Here is an 18,521-nt window from a genome sequence, read left to right as displayed (position 1 = left end):
TAGTCCCTGGCCGCAAATGTTTCTAGAATGCCTTTAAACAATGCGTCAAATTCCTTCTTGTCTCAAGCTGCCCTCTCCTCTTTGGAGCACCTGGTGCCCGAGTGTCTGTTGGGGGCCCGCATGACTGGTGTTGCCATGCCCTGTGTGCTCCCTTGAGCTCTCATCCTCTTGGCTTGGGGGGTTTTCAGCCTACGTCTTGGACAGTGTCATTTAGGGCCTCGTTTCTTTGCATACCTTTTTGTAATGTCTTCTTTTCTCCCCCCCTGTGACCCCCGTGCTCCCTCGAGTCTCCTCCATAGGAACAGTCCCCCCTATTTTTTTTAAAAAAAAATTATCTCTCCCTCTATCATGGCATGGCGGGGAGAGAGAGAGAGAGAGAGGGGTGACATGTGGGAGCTAGGGGGCATGCAGGCCGCAGGTGGCAGCGGACAGCTACGCCCCCCTATAAACCCTCCCTCTCCTCCCTCGCACAGAGGCAGCAGCCCCCCTCCAGCATCCATAGGCTACTGAGCATCCCCCTGCGTCGGCGGTAGCACAACGATCCTTCCCCCCCCCCCGTTTTGGGAAAAAGAGGCCCCTCCTCCAACTCAAGCACAAAACCCTTCCCCCCCCCCTCCGGCTGCAGTAGGTGCCACCCCCACTTAGGCATGACGTGAGCAAACCCCCCCCCCCCCCCCCCCCGTGAGTAGAAAAGGAGGTGAAGAGAAGGAGAGGGAGAGGTGAAGAGGTAGAGGGAGAGAAGGAGAAGAGAAGAAGGAAGAGGAGAGGGAGAGAGAAGAGAAGAAGTGAAGATGAAGGGGTAAGGAGTGAGAGAAGAGAGAAGAGGGGAGAGCGAGAAGAGGAAAGAGAAAGAAGAGAGAGAAGAGAGAGAAGAGGAAAGAGAAAGAAGAGGGAGAGAAGAAGGGAAGGAGAAGAAAAGAAGGAGAAGAGAGGAGCGAGAGAAGAGAGAAGGAGAAGAAGAAGAAGGGGAAGAAGAGGGAAGAGAGAGAAGAGAGAAGGGGAAGAAGAGAGAAGAGAGAGAAGAGGGAGAGAAGAAGGGAAGGAGAAGAAAAGAAGGAGAAGAGAAGAGGGAGAGAAGAGAGAAGAGGGAGAGAAGAGAGAGAAGAGGGAAGGAGAAGAAGAAGAAGGGAAAGAAGAGGGAAGAGAGAGAAGAGGGAGAGAAGAAGAGCAGGAGAAGAAGAAGAAGAGGAGAAGAGGTAGTAAGAGGAGAAGAAGAGGGAGAGAGAGAGAGAGAGAGAGAGAGTAGGAGAATAAATGGAGAAAGAAGAGAAGGAGAGAGAGTGAGAGAGTAGGAGATTAAGTGAAAAGAAGAAGAAGACAGAGAGGAAGAAAGAAAGAAGTGAGAGTCGGTGACTGCAAGGAGCCACGCCCAAACCACCCTCTCGGAAAAGGACCCCATCCAGCGGTCCTTCTTCCAAACCTGTCAACCTGAAACCCGTCAAGGTCCGGACTGGCCAATCTCCGCGAGGCAAATGGCTCCCAAGAAGAAAATCGTGGGAAGGGTAGGCACCCAAGCCACCGTTAATGCTGGAGGGGTGAGCGGAATGACCAATGCAGCATACACAAATCGAGCCCAGGTTCTAAGCGTTAAAAAAATTAACTTAGGAATTATTTCTCGTGGAGGGGATGAAAGGATTGATGTCATGCATAGGGTTTTGTTTAGTCTAACAACTAAGTTGCATGCATGAAGACGGAAGAGTTTGAAATTCACATAAAATGATAAGGTTATCGCCTTATCTCACATGAAAGGATAGCTTTTACTCACATAAAATGATGGGGTTACCACCTTACTTCACATAAAATGATAGCTTTTTAACCAGTTCAGTGCATGAATAGTCATTTGGAATTCACGTTTCGCAATCATGGTTAAAAGGAACATATGAAATGTTAATTTCTGTTCATGAGATACACTTGCATCATTAGACAAAACCCTAGACTTTCATAGATGCAAGTCACATGTGATCCGGGGCATTAGGAATAAGTATAATTGTCAATGAATTATTTTATCGATCTTGCTATGGACTATCACAAATGGATATGCTCCTAGCATAGTTGAAGCTAGTGACCTAACCCTAATTGGAGTGTTGACCCAAGTTATGCTTGGCGGTTTGAAAAGGTTGTAAATCGCTTAAGCAAGTGTTTTGATATATCCAATTAAAAGTCTGATTGTGCATGTAATGGGATTGCGATGTCTTGAAGCAAGAGGTTGTGCATTCAACTATTTGTTAATGTGGTTTTGGATGTTAACCCAAGTGGGGAGTGTTTGATGATTTTATGACCGGGTCTGAGATGACTGATTGCCATGGAAACGAAAGGGATATTTTCCCTAGCAATTGTTACTATTCTTGTTGCTTCAGCTATGGTTGATTTCCTAAAGGGATAATTAAGGAAGGATGGCGCTAGCTACTCCCCGCGAGCCGCCAAACCCTAACCAAGGGGATTATGAATCCGCGCCAGGAATGTGGACCGAACCCACCATGAGAGGTCTCTCCGTGGAAATCACTTGCCGTAGGAGGACGCTTGGGTGCTAGTGGGGGCTCTGGCCGTAAATCCCAATGCCTTCGGGCCCTACACAAGTATTCTATGTGACTCGAGATGGGATCTCGAGGTCTTGATACTAGTTACAAGGCGGAATCTTGGAAGGATAAACCTTCGGGTTTTATTGCCGGAAGACGGAAGGATTTTTCTACGGAGGCAGAAAGGAGCACTTAATTCTCCTGTATGGACAAACAAACATTTATCTGAAGATAAGTTAACGAAGTGATTGATATTGTTTTATCTTGTCTTCATGTTTGTGCCCTAAATTACGTAAAGGAACCTGTGACTAACGGGTTAATTAAGGAAGCTGCTTTTATGTATCGAACATAACGTGGTAGGTAATTAGATAACTAAAACAACCCCCGAGGAAAGCGTGGTGGGTGGACCAATGGGTCTATCCTACAGAAGGGTGGTCTCGGTTAGCCGAGAGCTTTCCTCAAAGGAAATGATAATAAGAAATGTTAGGAAAAAGTTGTTCTATGACCTTAGGTAATGTTGACTAGGAACCCGGTCTTCAGGTTGATCCTAGTGGAAACGGCTGGATAAGTTCCGTTCCGGGGTAGACTCGAGAGACCCTGGTTGGTAAACCCCGTGTCATTCCTTGGGAGTGTCGGGCGGCGTCTTCCAGATTGATCTCTCGATGGGCTGCTAAGACATGTCCCACGATTTGAGGGGCGGGCATGTTACACTTTTAAGGGTAGGTACGTAGCGTCCTGGTAGAGGAGCTTGTGTTGCATGCTCCCTTCGACGACGGATAGCATCCTTGCAAGCCAGCTACATTGGGTGCTCCATGTCACTACCATAGGGGGACCTGCAAAATGAGAACCAAGGATTAGGCCTTGTGGCAAGATAAAACTATTCGCATGGAAGGGATTATCCAGTGGGTTATCAAGTGCATATGAGGAGGAGGGGATAGGTGAGGCATGCAGTGTTTGTTGTAGAGGGATGGTCCCCATGATGATGTTTGTTTCACCTCCAGCCATTAGCACATCTTGGATTACGCTAAGTTGCGTGGACTGGTTGTCATGGAGTGGGGCAGGGCTCATCCTCGGAAGGATAGACCGGAAAGGGAGAAAGGTGTATAGAAAGTGACGGTACCCTGTCTACACCATCAGAGATGTTGGTCAAGGCTTCCTATGGCGGTAATGAGGGCTACATGGTCTCCACCTAGAAGCGGGAATGGTCACACAACTTCTCAATGTGTGGTGGGAGGAGGACCTGAGGAGCTTAGGATGTCAAACCAAACTCTTCTCCCTGCGCTTGACTATCATTGCTTGTGTGTGTTGATATTGTCTATACAGGTTCACAAAATTCATTGTTTATTTATATACATATTTACAAATCCATGTCACTTCACGAGGATAAAATCCAATTGTAGAACTCCGGATTGTATTGGAGTGTGGCACATGCATCTAGTACTCATGGCAGCTTACTCAATAACGATAGATATTTTGCAACATTGAGTAGCATGGATCCTTGTCCGAGTCTACTGGCAACATGTAACTCCTCCTCAGTGAGAACCTTATCAAACAGAGAGTTCTCTTGGCTAGTTTCAACTAAGTTTGTACCCCGAATGGTAGTCAGCACTCGAAAGGAAGTTGCTGCCACATAGGTTGGGTCTCTTTGAGACTACCATTTGGCCAATCGCTCCGCTAAGACTGTCATGATCCAGGCTCCTATTTCGGCCATTGCAATGCGGTTTTCAAACCAACGTTGTTCAAATTGACTTCGACCCTGTGATTGTCGCTTTAGTTCCTCTATCTCTAAGAGATTTGGTTGGCAGAGCACATCATTGAATGTTACAGTTAAGCGCAGTTCGTCGGCTTCCTCCTCAGAGGTGAGTCACATGCATTCATGCAGGAGCCTGTCATAGTGCTCCTCAAGATGTTCTTGCTCTTCCTAGGATAGGGGAAATGGCAAGTATTCTTCAAGCTGCTCTTTAGGGAACGTGCCCATGTCTGCCAGGATATAGACATGTGCGAACACTTTGAGCTTAGCATCCAACTCGGTTAAGCATTCTACGACACTTCTATGTTCAACAAGGGCTTTCTCGGTTGCTATCTCATGCAAGGTTCTAGGAGTTTGCCTAGGCTTTAGCATAGCTAGGGGCTGAGGCCTAGATGAGCAAGATTGGTCAATGCTAGGATTGCTTATGCTCTTGGGGCTTCCATGTTTCTCTTGAGGCTTTGTTATTGCATCATGGTTCTCCTTGGATGTGACTGGTATAAATTTGTCACCCTATTGTGACAGTGTTGTATCCACTCTTGATTGGTCACTGTGAGTTCTGTTGTCGGTGGATTGAGTGTTGCAAGCAACCATTGATAGTAATGGCTGCTTTGATTTTTCAGAACACACAGATGCATCTAAGGTTTCACCGCTATTAGGAGAGACATCAATGGGTTCATTGGTGGTGGATGGACTTGATGCTTTATTCCTCAACTCTTTGACACTCTTGGTTTCAACGGTCTTGGGGTCCACAACCACTTGCAACTGCCGTTGTTGTTTTCTTTCTTTTCTCTTCTTTTTCTTAGGCAATTGAGGTGTATCCCTTGAAGAATCGAGACCTTTAACTAGGTCTTGATGTGCTTGGCTGGGCCTCAGCATTCTCTTTCTCTAGTGTGCCATCATAGTGCATAGCCATGGCCTGCTGAATAGCCTCGCTAGGTTGTGAGGATACAATTGCCTCTCTTTTTGGAGAGTCCCAGTTTCCTTTTGTTTAACTCCTCCAGCCTAGGCTTTAAGCACTTTGGAAGTGCTGGTGTTGTCAAAGATGTTGGTTGCGGCACCTCCTCCACAGGTGAACTGCTAAAAACACGTTCCACAAGGGTCGTTATCACGGCTAAGGGCTGTGACTGTCGTGATCCCTGATTGGAAGTAGTGGCGGCTAGTCCACTAGGCTCAATATTCTTGTGGATTGTGGTGTCAAGTCCCTAGGGCGATCGGAAGTGGTCGTGTCTTTTGTTTCCCTTTGAGCATTCACTTGTGTAGATCGAGCATGAGTTGAGCATGAGTTGATCTAGTCACATTAGGTTGCACAGGCATATCCTTGGACTGAGAGCTATTGATGGTGTCATGTCCCACCTCTTGGACATTTGGAAGCTTAGATGGAGACAAAGATTGGGATTGAGCAGCTGCACTTGATGACTCTTGTTGTGCTTCCTATGTCCGTTTAGGAAAAGAGGGTGTAGGAGACTTGGGACTCTTAATTGGACTTGGCACTGGCTAAATGATTTCCTGGAGGCTATTAGACGATTGTGCCATTTACTTTGTTGAGCAATCGGCCTTCTCACAAGCAGCGTTGTGCCTCTCTCGTGCTCATTATCCTCTTGGGAAGTCAAAAGCTCCTTGAGCACTAGTGGTCTTTGTGCACGCTCAATGGTTACATATGACATCTGCTTATTGAGCATGCTAGGTTGAGGATCTTTCTTTCGAACACTCATGTTTGGTTTCTTGCCTCGAGACCTGGAATTTCTCTTAGATTTCCTCCTGTGCTTCATTTCTTTTGATGCAATATGGCCTTCAACTGATAGAGGTGGTTTAGCAGAGGGTTTTGGTACCCAAATCCATCGGTTACTTGCATAATACCCTTGAGCACGTAGCAACGCTTTGGATATCCATCTCGGTGTTGTATTGGCTCTCCATCGATACCTTCATCTATAAGGCTTGGGCTTCTTTTGGGGACTTCTACAATATTTATAAGTCCAAAGCCCATCCTTGGCGTTGTCTCCTGACCTTCTTGTTTTAGTCATGGCCTCACTCACTGGTCCTCATTGTTCGACCTGTGCTTGTATCAACTCTTCAAACAAGTCATTGCCCTCATTAGTAGGCTTGACTGTTATGTCAGCACCTTCCTTGCCTTTCCCTCGAGGTTCGATGAGGTCACCCTTGCTAAAGATTGTGACTGTCCTCACACCCGGTAGTGTCAGGTGTATCCTCTGCGCTACATAGTCGGCCTCATACTTGGTCACCCTTTTGAAGGGTCTTCCAAGGAGGGTTCCCTTCTCGCAATTAGCACTATTTGGAGGAACATGAAATAGGATAGGCAAGCTTTCAATCTCAATTGTTGCAAGGATTTTGTACTTCACTATGAGTGCTTGTGGGTGTCCCCCATAAGGGCTAAGAGTTACATTAGTCGGTGTGAGCTCTAGTTGGCCTAGAAGGGTCCATGCTTCATAGGTCAAGACATTAAAATCTACTCTTTCATCAATCAGAGCATCGATAGTATGCTCTCTTTTCACGATGAGTTTGACCCTAAGATAAGAAGGTGGTACTATGTCTTCATCTTTCGGGTCTTGGCTTGTAAATTTAAGCCTTCTAACAAATGCCCTTGAGTCCCCAACTCCACGACCAGATGTGGATTCTCCACTGGTGTCTTGGATCATTAGTGCAATGCTATTCAAGGAGCATCTATCGTTAGAACTGTCATATCTAGTCATTCTCGCTATTGTAGCTTGATGTTGTTGCTTTCCACTTTGACTAGATGCAGTCCGAATGCAACACGTACGTGTTTTTGCAATGTAGCATTTTTGCCCTTATTGGCTAGATTGGCCCATTGAGATTCTAGGGTCTCTGTTTTTCTCTGTTCAGGTATGGGATTTTGGTTGCTCTTTTGCAAGTGAGAATCCATACTCGTGTAGAGCCATTACTACACTAGGGTCCAATTTGGAGGACTTGTCATGACGCGCGTTTTCTCTCTAACCTACTTGGGGGAGGTGCAGCCAACGGGGGTCAGCGGGGGGGGGACATCCCCTCCCGGTCCGTAGGGCCATTACGGTAAATGCCATACGTGATTTGAAAGACTGTTTATAGCCAAATTTTGAACTACTTGCTCTAAGTTTTAGCCCAGTGATCGATCTATGATATGGTTTCGGCTCTATATGGTCTCTCGGTTAGTTTCACTATCTTCAGGTTAAAATTTGAAAAAATCTAAATTTGGCATAACAGGTTCGAATTGCAAGGGCCGAGTGCCCGATTTGGCCCGTCCAAAGACCGAGTAGAAAGGGCCGAATGTAACTAGTCTGAATGTCAAATTCGGCACGTCCGAGTCTGAGTGGCCAAGGGCCGAGTTGCCGAGGGCCGAGTCGAGTGGGTCAAGTCAAGTGGTCCGAGTGGAGTTGGCCGAGTCGACAGGGCCAAGGGCCAAATTTCCAAGCGGTCTGAGCGCCGATTCTGGGACTTGGCCCAGAATCGCCATCACTCGGACACGCCGAGCGGGGCGCATTTTTTCACCAGACTTCACAAAAATCACCATGCCGAGCACTGGAGGCCTTCCCACTGGTCGAGTAGCTCCAGATCCAACCTACTCATGTAGGGGAAGGTATAGAATTACTTGGGCTAGGCAAATAACTCCCGGATGGCCAAATCGAAGCGGATCCACTCAACAAAGCTTTCTTTCTCTCTCTTGCTCTCCTGAAACCCTACAATGCACAATGTGGTCTTTCTTACCACTCTTGGCCCCTTATCACCTTGTCGAGGCCTGCACTCACCTTAATCTTGCTTCCCTTACTAACATTTAACCCAAAATTTCATTTCTTGCCCTTTTGCCTGTTTCAACGTGTTATACAGCAACAGAAAACCCTATTGTTTGCTCCATTGTTTTTCTCATATCCTTTCCAAATGCAAGAAAAAACTACAAGGAAAATACCTATACTACTCCATCATGCTTTCCCAAGTCGAAAACAACAAAAACCTACTTGCTAAGGAGATCGAATACCTCTTCAAACTCCCTCACTTCCTACCTATCTACCTCAAGCACCGGTTCACGAAAAACCCTTCTTCAATTCTTGATTCGAAGTGTGCAAGCGCTCAAGGCTTGAATCCATTGGTCCCAGCACAGAACCAAAATATGGGAGCTTTCGCTCAACTGCCAAGACCCACGGACCGCTTATTATTTCAAGCGTTCCAAGCCGAGCACTAATGACTACCTCTCACATAGCCGACACGCCATCCATATCTATGGGTGTAGTGAGCTTGCCTCCATGCCGATTGAGTTACCTCCTCTCTTGTGCACTCCGGTAGCTCCACGATCCAAGTGCAAGCTTCAAGAAAGCTCCATCCTCAAGCTCCACACTCCAAGCTCCATAGCCACGAGAAAGACAAGAGAAGAGAAGAGAAGAAGAGAGGGAAAGATGGAGAGCTTCTCCTCCCCGGTCCCTCACTCTCACACACCCACTCCCTCACACTCTCACACTCCCTCTCTCAAGCACAAGCTTAAGCAAGCAAGAAGAAGAAGAAGAGAGCCACTTTTGGCCACACACAAGAATGATATTCTCATTCACTTTTCAACTTTATATACAAAACCTTAAATCCCTTTTGGGCGATCATCCCCTTATCTCCTTTTTTACATGGCAGGCCGTGGCCTAGGCCCTTTTTCCCATTGTCCTTCTATCTTCCTAGCTTCCTTTCCACTGCCCGTCTACATTTACAAATTGCACGGGTGAGAGCCTGGCGCTCCTTAAATTAAATCATGATGCGCTTGCGCTCTTTTACAAAAGTATTGACTTACGCTTTTCCTTGTGCGCCTTTTTCCCTTATTTATGACTTTTCTGTGCTTCTTGTGTTTCTAGATTTTTCTTGGTGCGCTTTCATCTTCCGTTTCACTTTGCCTTGGCCTTTGTCTTCTGCTTTAGCTTTTCCAGATTTTTCACCTTGTTCGTCTGACAGTTAACATTTTCCACCTTGTTCGTCTAATAGTTAACATTTGAGCATGTAGAGGAGCCAGCATCATCGGGTAACAATGATGGAAATACAGGAGTCCAAGAATTCTTTGAGAACGAGGCGGACTCATCCTTTTGTGGTGACCTATCTATCAACCTTCTAGTGTACGCAGAGTTGTGTCAGGAGATTTACATGGGACCATAGGATACTTCATACTTGGAGCATCGACTTACTCAATTCGTTGACTAATTGCTTATAAGGGTACATAAGATATGCATTTTAAGTGAGATCATTTTTTAAGGATTTATATTACCGTGCTTTTTATGATTTAAATTGATTATGCTAACATGATTTTTTATTTGTGCAGATGACCTTTTTGGATACTTAGATCATCAGGATGAGTCGAGGAATGAGCGATGAGGAGTTTCAGAATATCTTCATGCGCATGTCTCCAGATCAAATGGCGAGATTCAGAGACATGGCGGACCAGGAGATGTCTCTCGGACATCATTAGGCTATTCTTTTAGATCTACTTCAGCGCCATCAGATGCTTTAGCTGCGAGCTCAGCTTCGAGCAGACGAGGTCGATGCTCCAGACTTGGGCCAGAGGGAGGGAGTGCTTCAGGGTCAGGGAGATGCTACAAAGATACGGAGGCAGTGAGCCCGCGGTCTTAGCATGGGATACAGGTGCCAATCCTTGCTCTCGTGGCGGTTCTAGGGAGTGTGGCTCAGGTGGTTGCTGTGGAGGCATGGACGCGGTGTCTCCGTCTCATCGTTCTACTGGAGTTGCATCACCTCCAGGATTGGTCACACCTGTGGGGACGTCTACTCCAGTTACTCCGGCTTTTGCTCAACCGTCTGCAGGTGGCACCCCTATGGGTGCTACACCGATAGATACTACCTCAGTCGGTACACCAATGTACAGGGGTCTCCTTGATATGCCCAGGAGCGTGGTCGCATGTGGAAGAGGACCCATCTTAGGCATACCCCAGAGAGATATGCCTATCTTGTCGATGATAGGTTAGGAGCCATCATCATGAATGATGAGGGGAGGAGGGTGATAGTTTGCATGAGAGAGTTGTGCCAACACATTTTTCGGCACAACGTCTTAGATCATTGGAAAAATATACCAAAGGGGAGCAAGGACTACATAGTAGTATCCTTGCATGAGGAGTTTTCGATTCCAGCCACAGCAGATAGATTTTCTACGGGCTGGATGATGGAGTGCATGCATGCATATATGTTACACAAATGATCGAACGTATGCAAGGCACTCAAGAGTGGCGCTGCAAAGCCCAAGTGGCTAGATGTGGACGACTGGCACCGACTGAGGGAGGAGGCTACAGATTCTCCAGGACGTTGGAGTCAGCAATACGAGGCGGCGAGGGCACGACTAGAGGCCGGAGTGGTCCATCATCTTGGGAGTGGTGGCCACAAGACATATCTCGAGGACTTTGTAAGTTTTTCTTTTGTTTTGCTTGCTTATTTTTTTTGCAATATCCTTTGTACTGACAATCATGTTTCTAACAGTTAGTATTTTGTTTTCTTTGCAGCACTCCATTACAAATCACGATGAACCGGCCTTGAGACTCGATATATAGAGATGCACGACCTCACTACATTGATCGACCGATTATATAGACGCGGCGGCCCTGTAAGTCACTCATATTTCTTGTCCGTAGTTACCATGTTTAATTAGAATGCATTATTATATGGTGGACTGATGTGTAGTTGTTTCTTTTTTTGCAGAGTCCGTTTGATGCTCCTTTGCGGCGGGACAAGCTTTCGGATGGCGAGGATATATAGCTCGCCCTTGGATCCCTGGAGCTCACACACCCTTCTTTTTTGGTCACCTAATCTGTGTAGACATTTTCTACGTAGCAGTGATATCTTGCCATGATTGTACTAGTCGCTTTCATTATGCGATCATGTATTTATTTCATGTATCAGTGTTATGATTTAAGTACACTTTGTCTTTATTTACACGAGCATTGTACACAATGCAGAAACTATTTTGTATGGCAAATTTTTTTTTCCATATTACCATCGTTATTAGCATCGCAAAATTACATGTACGTGTCGTTATTGGCATCGTCATTAGCATCGCAGAGCGTCGTTATCAGTGTTGTTATTTGTGTCGGTATCAGCATTGCAATACCGACACAAATACCGACGCTGATAACGATGCTAATACCGACTATTCTATGGCGTCGCCAATAACGATGCTTTTTGCGACGATAGGGGAAAATTCCATTATTTACATTTTCGTCACTTTTAACGTTGATATAAGGCCTATATCTTGTAGTGTTAGGGATCTTTAATAGTGAGGGAGGGTTAACTCTCTTTTGTCCCACTGTCTCCCCTAGCATCCACCTTTTTTCTCAATGGGTATGTCCATGGCAATAACATTCTACTTTATGAAAATAGGGATGAAATGCATTTCTAAAATAATTCTATTAGCTTTAAATGATATAAAATTGATCAATAAAAGAGAATTGAAAATGGGGATTGGTTGATAGTCTTACCACTACAAATTAGTTACTCACTAATTGTAATACTTACCCTTTATCATTAATTTCTTGGATACAAGAGAATCAAAAGCACAAATCAAGGTTATGCATTAAAGCATGAAAAATTAGATCTATGATTGAAAATGAAATGGAATCAATGTTGAAATTGATTTCAAATTTGTTAGGCTAGAGAGGTATTAATCTCAAAAGTTCATTAAAAGGGCTTGATAAACTATTATCTCTCATCAATAAATGATTAAGCTTGAGAAAGTAATCCCACTAATTGAAGAATAATCCCCTATTTAATCCATAGTAATGTATCCTCCATAATCTTCATGAATCAGCCCGTAGTTCACTTGAAGACCATAAAGACTTTGAAATTGAAGTATCTTGAGCCTCCTTGAATGCTTGAAGGTAATAAATTCAAGCTTTCTAATCAAAATCTCCAAAATGTAGATCTAGTATGCTTGAAGTGATGATTTTTTCTTCAATCTCTTCAATCTTAATGCAAATGATGGATGATAATGATAGTAGAAGAGCCGTCAAGGTCAACAAGTACCTAAACTTGAAGGCATTGGAAGCTTTAAACATTAAAGCTACGGTTTTCCTATTTTGTATTAGGGTTTTCTAGTGTAGATAAATATTAGAGGCTTAAAGGAGCTCATCCTTGCTGAGGATGATGCCAAGAAAGCGTCCAATGATTGTACAAGTTGGAGACAAGAGATTAATGGGTGCCACTATTTGAACTCTCTAGTAGGTGTTCAACATCCCTAAGATAAGAGCTCAAGTGGTTTCAATATGTAAAACTCTAATGTCACATGCATTCAAGGCTTGATTAAAACAACTTTATATTTGAATTTTTATGAATAAAGCATAGGATAGCCTTTTAGCATGTACAAAATCTAAAAAGGGGATTTTTAAATGCTTTTAATTGAACCCACATGATACACTTACATTTTTGGGAGTAACACATTCCCCCCCTCCCCCCCACACCCCCTTGAAGGAGAAGAGCATGATGCTAATTTTATAAATTGAAAGTGCTAAGTTCTCAATGGAGGAGCATCATTGCTACTACACTCAACAAAAAAAGAGAGCTACAACTTGTTATCATCTTCACAAAATCTTACATTTTTGAGATGGAAAAGAAAATGATCAATTAATCTCACACATTCACTAATGTATCTCTTGTAAGTAAGTCATTACACTTTGATTCAACATTTGATGGAGTATGACATTTTTCACATGTATTGTTTTGTGAGTTTGGGATGCTTATATTTTTTAGATTCATATTGCAATTTTCAACTTTTCTTTCATGCTTCCAATATATAGCATATAAGACCAATTGCACCACCCCAAGAAGAAATCCAATGCCATTTGGTACCTACAGATTGAGTATATGTGACTTGAACACATTCTTTTGAGTAACAAAACTAACATTATGTATTCTGATAATGCAATACTCCCTATTTCTCTCTCAAAAAATGTGTATTTACACTCAAATGTGTATGTATAGAGATTCAAATTCGGACCATTTTGTGAGAACTTCAAATCCATGTTGATGCATACAAAATATGTTCTGTGTGTGTGTGTGTGTGTGTGTGACACATGAAGTTTCTTATTTGCACATGGAGCTCTAGGTATGCATATGTACACCTCATGCAATTTTTTCTTCACCCCTTAAGAGTGCTTTGTCTCACTCATGAACAAAGTTATCTCTCCTCAAGGCCTATATAGTATCTTCTTTTTTCATAGGATACCGAATGAGTCAATCAAGTAGACTTAGAGAGTATTTCTATTTCAACACTTTTGAAAAAATGTTGGGATAGGTAACCTCTTTCATAGCTAACATGTAAGGAAGTTGCCAAATGGAAAGAAAAAGTTGAGAAGAAGTATAATGTGATAGGAATCTTTGAATGTCATATATATGAACCAACAAGTATTTCTTAACAAAATCTCACAATGCAATAAATTATTATATGTTAAATCATTGATGCAAACTAGATTTTGTGTCTCTATGTGTGTGTAAGTGTACACATGTTAGGTGTGTTTTTTCTCCTTGTTTAGGTACCTTAGTTGATGCTTGACCATGCCAAGTAGACATATGTGTCTAAAAGGTAATTGATGGGTAGCTCAAATGGTTACCAAGATGTTACTTGACCATGATCTTGTAGATTCAAATATTGTGTGTGATTCAAGGTAAGGACATGTTTACACCCCCCATGTTTGCATGGTTGGTTGATGATGTTCCATTATTGATAGCTTAATTTATGTTGAGATGAATGAAGAGAAACATATATATCATTATAGATATTGCATTTGTGTGGGTGATCATGGAGCTATGTGGGTGGGTAAGATGTGTTCGTGGAGGGGCATGTATGTATTTGTAGAAATAAATAATTATGAGTCAGAAACTTGCATGGACTTACCCCAAGGAATAGATCTTGTATAACAATTGAATAAGTGAACCATATCCCCCCAACTAGCAACAACAACAAGGATAAATGGAGAGGCATAAACTCAACACTCCTTGTTTTGATTACTTGTCCCTGGAAAAGTGCAAAAATACACAATAACACAAGTTAAAGTATTGTATTGCTTGAAGCAATTGTCCCTTTTCTAAATTATTGATTACCAAACTTAATAGCCTAAACAATTGATGTGTAAAGAATATCAAATATGGAGAAGACTAATTAATATTTATTGTTCTATGAGGGCTTTCATGTTAGAACTTCTTGTTTGTGTCAAATTCACTCGTGAAATTATAAGCATATGAAAATATTGAGAGCTTTTAAGTCTTCATCTTAACATAAAAAAACGAAAGAGAGTTTACATATTCATGTTCCTTGATGTTTAAAATATTTGGTAAAGTCTAGAAACACTAATGAATAGATCAGCATTACCATTATGGTAAGAGGAGATGCATAGGATATAATTGCCAACATAGAACAAATTAAACCCACAACTTTGATCCTTATAGTTCCATGGCACAAATGAAGAGTAATGATCAAGGTACAACCAAAAAGCAGGAGGCTTAGAACAAGATGTCGGGCTACTATCACCTGCAATAAAGAAACTTTCATTTTTAGTAACATCTACATGATCATTGAATAAGTTTGACCTTAATGAAGATTTCAAGGCATGCTATGAATTACTTTGTGTATGGATGTTTATACATTGATATATGTGAGAGAGTGTGTTTCTATAAAGCTATGCATGCATATGGTGGTGCTTTGAAAGATAAAATGTGATGAAGTGTTGGACTTACCCTTTGTTTGTGGGAAGCAAAGAATAAATAGATGCCTACATACACCATTTGGAAAATGGTAGATATGCCACAAACTATGACTATTGGTAATAGGTGAGGAGCAATAAGCCCATAATAAAGCCATGATGCAACATTGAGAAGGCCAATGGTATAAGGGTCTGCTGAGAAGCTCTCAGTAGAACGCTTCTTCAGTATGCGCCAAAATGTGGGCCTGCAACATGTGTGTATTTACTCAATGCCAAATTACCCATTTAAGATACATCTTGCATGAGATCCATAGTCTCAAAGTCTTAGCATATTTGCTAAACATCTCATGTACCTCATTAAAAAGTTAAACCTATCTCCATGTTAAGGGCTTAATATGGGAGAATTACTCAAATGAGAGGATCCTCAAAGGTAAAGCTTGAATCAACTTTCTCAAATACTAACTAACTTACATTGGCGCGAGTCCTCTCCATGATACGGTGGCCACATTGCCTGCAAGAAGAAGGACAAGAATACACAGCATTAAAGCATTTCACTAGTAGCCAAGGAAGCTATCAGACCATTTGAACAAGCAAGCAACTCCATTAACAACGGGATTAAGGCCAGCCGCCTCTCGTACCCAAAATGCCCAACACCAAGCTTGCCCACTGCATTCTGTGTAACGGGACGTCGTGCCTGCGCACCGACTCTGTGCAGGTTCTTGGAAGCCTCTCTGACAAATCGAGGCGCTGATTCATTGATCGGTGTAGGTAGGCACTTATAATAAGCCCTGGTTGCAACTGAGACTCGAGAGATCGGCGATTCGAATGCAGCTATTATTCTTGTTTGCTATTTTTAATCTCCGCGTAAAGTTCTGGCAAGGCTGGCACCACCTAAAGTGACGATACGTTAAAGGTTTTGTGATGGAAATGAGAATAGTAGAAAAGAAAGAGCATGATGATGAAGGGCGGGCGAGGGAGAGAGAGAGAGAGTGAGAGTGTGTGTGTGTGTGTGTATGTGTGTTTTGAATGATTTTATGTTTCATGGATTTATGTTTGATCATGTGTCAAATGATAGCTATTTTTCTTGCCTTAATGTTCAATCAAAAAACATTTCTTTGTAAGGGTAGACTACACTGATTGAAGTGCACAATAGATCTCCTCACTAATTGAGGACCTTTTAAATAGACCTTTGTAGATGGTGCTCCACCGCATGATGGTCTCATTGATCATGGCTTTTATAGGACTTGTTTCAAATCCATAGCATGTCTTGCTATCAATATGGGGCAATGAGATTCCTAGTGGTGCCTATGTATCTCAACTTTTATAGAGAAACTTCTTTTGCATCCTACTTAGGAAAAGAGGCTAAGACATGAAAAAAGAAGAACTACATTATCCTTTCACTTCTCATTTGTCTATACATTCAATAGTTGAAATATGAAACATGTAGATATGTCAAGCCTTTAGGTCTTTTTACCAATTAAGGTCATTGGGCCAATAGAATGTTAAAGACCATGCGGATAGAGGATCAAGGACAATGGAAATTGAGAATCTTGATGATGAAAGCAAAGGGCATGAGAATAGAAGGACAATTGCATCCTAATAGAAGGATTCGAAAACTCTACAAAGGAGGGACTTCGAGACATGATAATTGTAACGTCAAATAGATATATACAAATATTGATAGGAATAAGTCTTTAGACACAAATTATGCAATAATATATTTGTTTGATTCTAGTTTACCTCGAAGCATGACATTAGGACACCAACCATATAAAAGGAAATCTTTAGAGGCATGATAATCCCAAGCATTAAGAGTTTTTAGACTAGAAAAGACACAAAAGAGTAGTTGGATGTCACATGATTATATATTCCTTGGAATACAAATAGACCTAAAACCATACAATTACTATATAAAAACATTGTAAAGGAGGGCTTTTGAGACATCACAATTACAAGATTTCATAGGTATCTCCACTTTGGAATAGAGTTGAAAGGCATATTGTCAATATCATATATATTGAAAGCATAGTGTTAATATATTATGAAAGAAAATGTATGATTTTTAAAATTTTCTCTCAATAGGACTTTATTTGAAATTTTACTTTATTAGCTGATCACTTTGTTCCGCTCTTGGGAATGTGTAAACAACTTACTATTCAAAAAAACAAGGTCATGGAGGAATTAGATATACAAGACTGACATCAAGATGTTGGAGCAACCCCAAAAAAAAGATTAGAAAAAGAAGAGAATATGTGCAAGGAGTTATGATACTAACATCAAGATGTTGGAGGATCCCCAGAAAAGTTGAGGAAAAGAAGAGAATATGTGCAAAGAGTCAAGCACTCATTGTTTAGTAACAATAGACCATAATGAGTAACAATAACATTATTGCACATAGTAAGAAGGATGAGTTACCTTTATAGCAATCACAAGTTTTTTTCTATATAACATACAAATCTAATGTCTAGAGTGTTATATAGCATAATACCATACCATAGTTAATCCATCTTGTGCTAGAATGTGCTTAATACCACAATAACACATTTTGCAACTCAATTTTGGGCCCTCCAAGATTGTACTTCCTTATCATAGAGAGAGCTAATTATCACAATAATACATTTTGCAACTCAATTTTAGCCCCTCCAAGATTATGGTTCTTGATCATGGAGAGAGGCAATGCAATGTTTTTAACAAAATTGGAGGTCTGGGTCTTTGCAAAACTTTAAACCATAATTTTTTTTTCAATTGTCATTATTGGTGTTAATCTATGAGGAAAGTAGGAATTGAGAAAATCATTAATTAAGGCAAACTTCTTTCTAGGAAGGCATCAATTCAAGAAGTTAGGAAATAGAAAAGCACAAGTACTAAAAGCCGCTTCAAGGACATGTTGATCTTTGAGCCATGTTGAGATTTTTATTGATTCAAGGTTACATTTTTGGGTACTTGTAAGTTTTTGAAGGACATTATGTCGTAGGTATATTTTTTGAAGAGAGATGGCTTGCCCATGTGGAAATTGTAACATATTTTTGGATTAGATAAGCTAGCCATAGTAGAAGTGTGGTTGCAAGCATAGAGCTTCTATTTACTTTGGATTGGAAAAGGCCTTATTAGCCAAAGGTTTGTGCATAAATCAAATGAGATCTAGTAAGAGGCCAAAAAGACAGGTAGGATTCCCAACCCAACCTCATGTGTAAAACTCAAAAAGTGAATGGAAGAGGCCATTCTTGTATGTACACTTTTGAAAGAGAGCCTGCTCTTGTTTCAATAATATTATCTTGCACTTGAGTAGAGAGTGAGAGAGAGGAAGGGACGGAGAGTATGAGAAGTGTGGTAGGAAAAAAAGGGACCAATGGGAGAAGCTTTTCTCAATCTCTACCTTCTTCTTCTTCTTCTTCCTCCTCTTCGTGGCATTCATTATGTGACACAGAGCTTTTGTGCATTGGGTTTGTGGAGTACTTAATGAAACTTGCAAGTTTTGACTAAAAAATGAAACAAGAAGGTGAGCTTATTTGAACTCATAATTGATCTTGTATTCTTGCTTTTGGGGATTAAAAGAAGAGTGTACAATTGATATGAGACAAGCTT

The 18,521-nt window shown here is 41.9% G+C and overlaps 1 protein-coding gene across 1 annotated transcript; it reads right to left on the bottom strand.

The window, feature by feature from the left end:
• Positions 1-12,720: 12,720 nt before the first annotated feature.
• On the bottom strand, positions 12,721-15,966 carry LOC148026528 (bidirectional sugar transporter SWEET16-like). The gene is made up of 6 exons (XM_087690473.1): positions 15,575-15,966; positions 15,408-15,447; positions 14,971-15,181; positions 14,606-14,764; positions 14,132-14,251; positions 12,721-13,086 (listed from the first exon to the last, which is right to left on the bottom strand). Exons 1-6 carry the CDS (start codon positions 15,690-15,692, stop codon positions 12,868-12,870), a joined length of 867 nt encoding a protein of 288 aa, XP_087546599.1. The 5' UTR covers positions 15,693-15,966; the 3' UTR covers positions 12,721-12,867.
• Positions 15,967-18,521: the final 2,555 nt, after the last annotated feature.

Source organism: Lygodium microphyllum, chromosome 13 (assembly GCF_053477565.2).
Source record: "Lygodium microphyllum isolate KBCC chromosome 13, Lygodium_microphyllum_v1.1.10, whole genome shotgun sequence".
Lineage (NCBI taxonomy): Eukaryota > Viridiplantae > Streptophyta > Polypodiopsida > Schizaeales > Lygodiaceae > Lygodium > Lygodium microphyllum.
The sequence above is the reverse complement of the archived record's forward strand: the minus strand, read 5'-3'. Positions and strand labels throughout refer to the sequence as shown.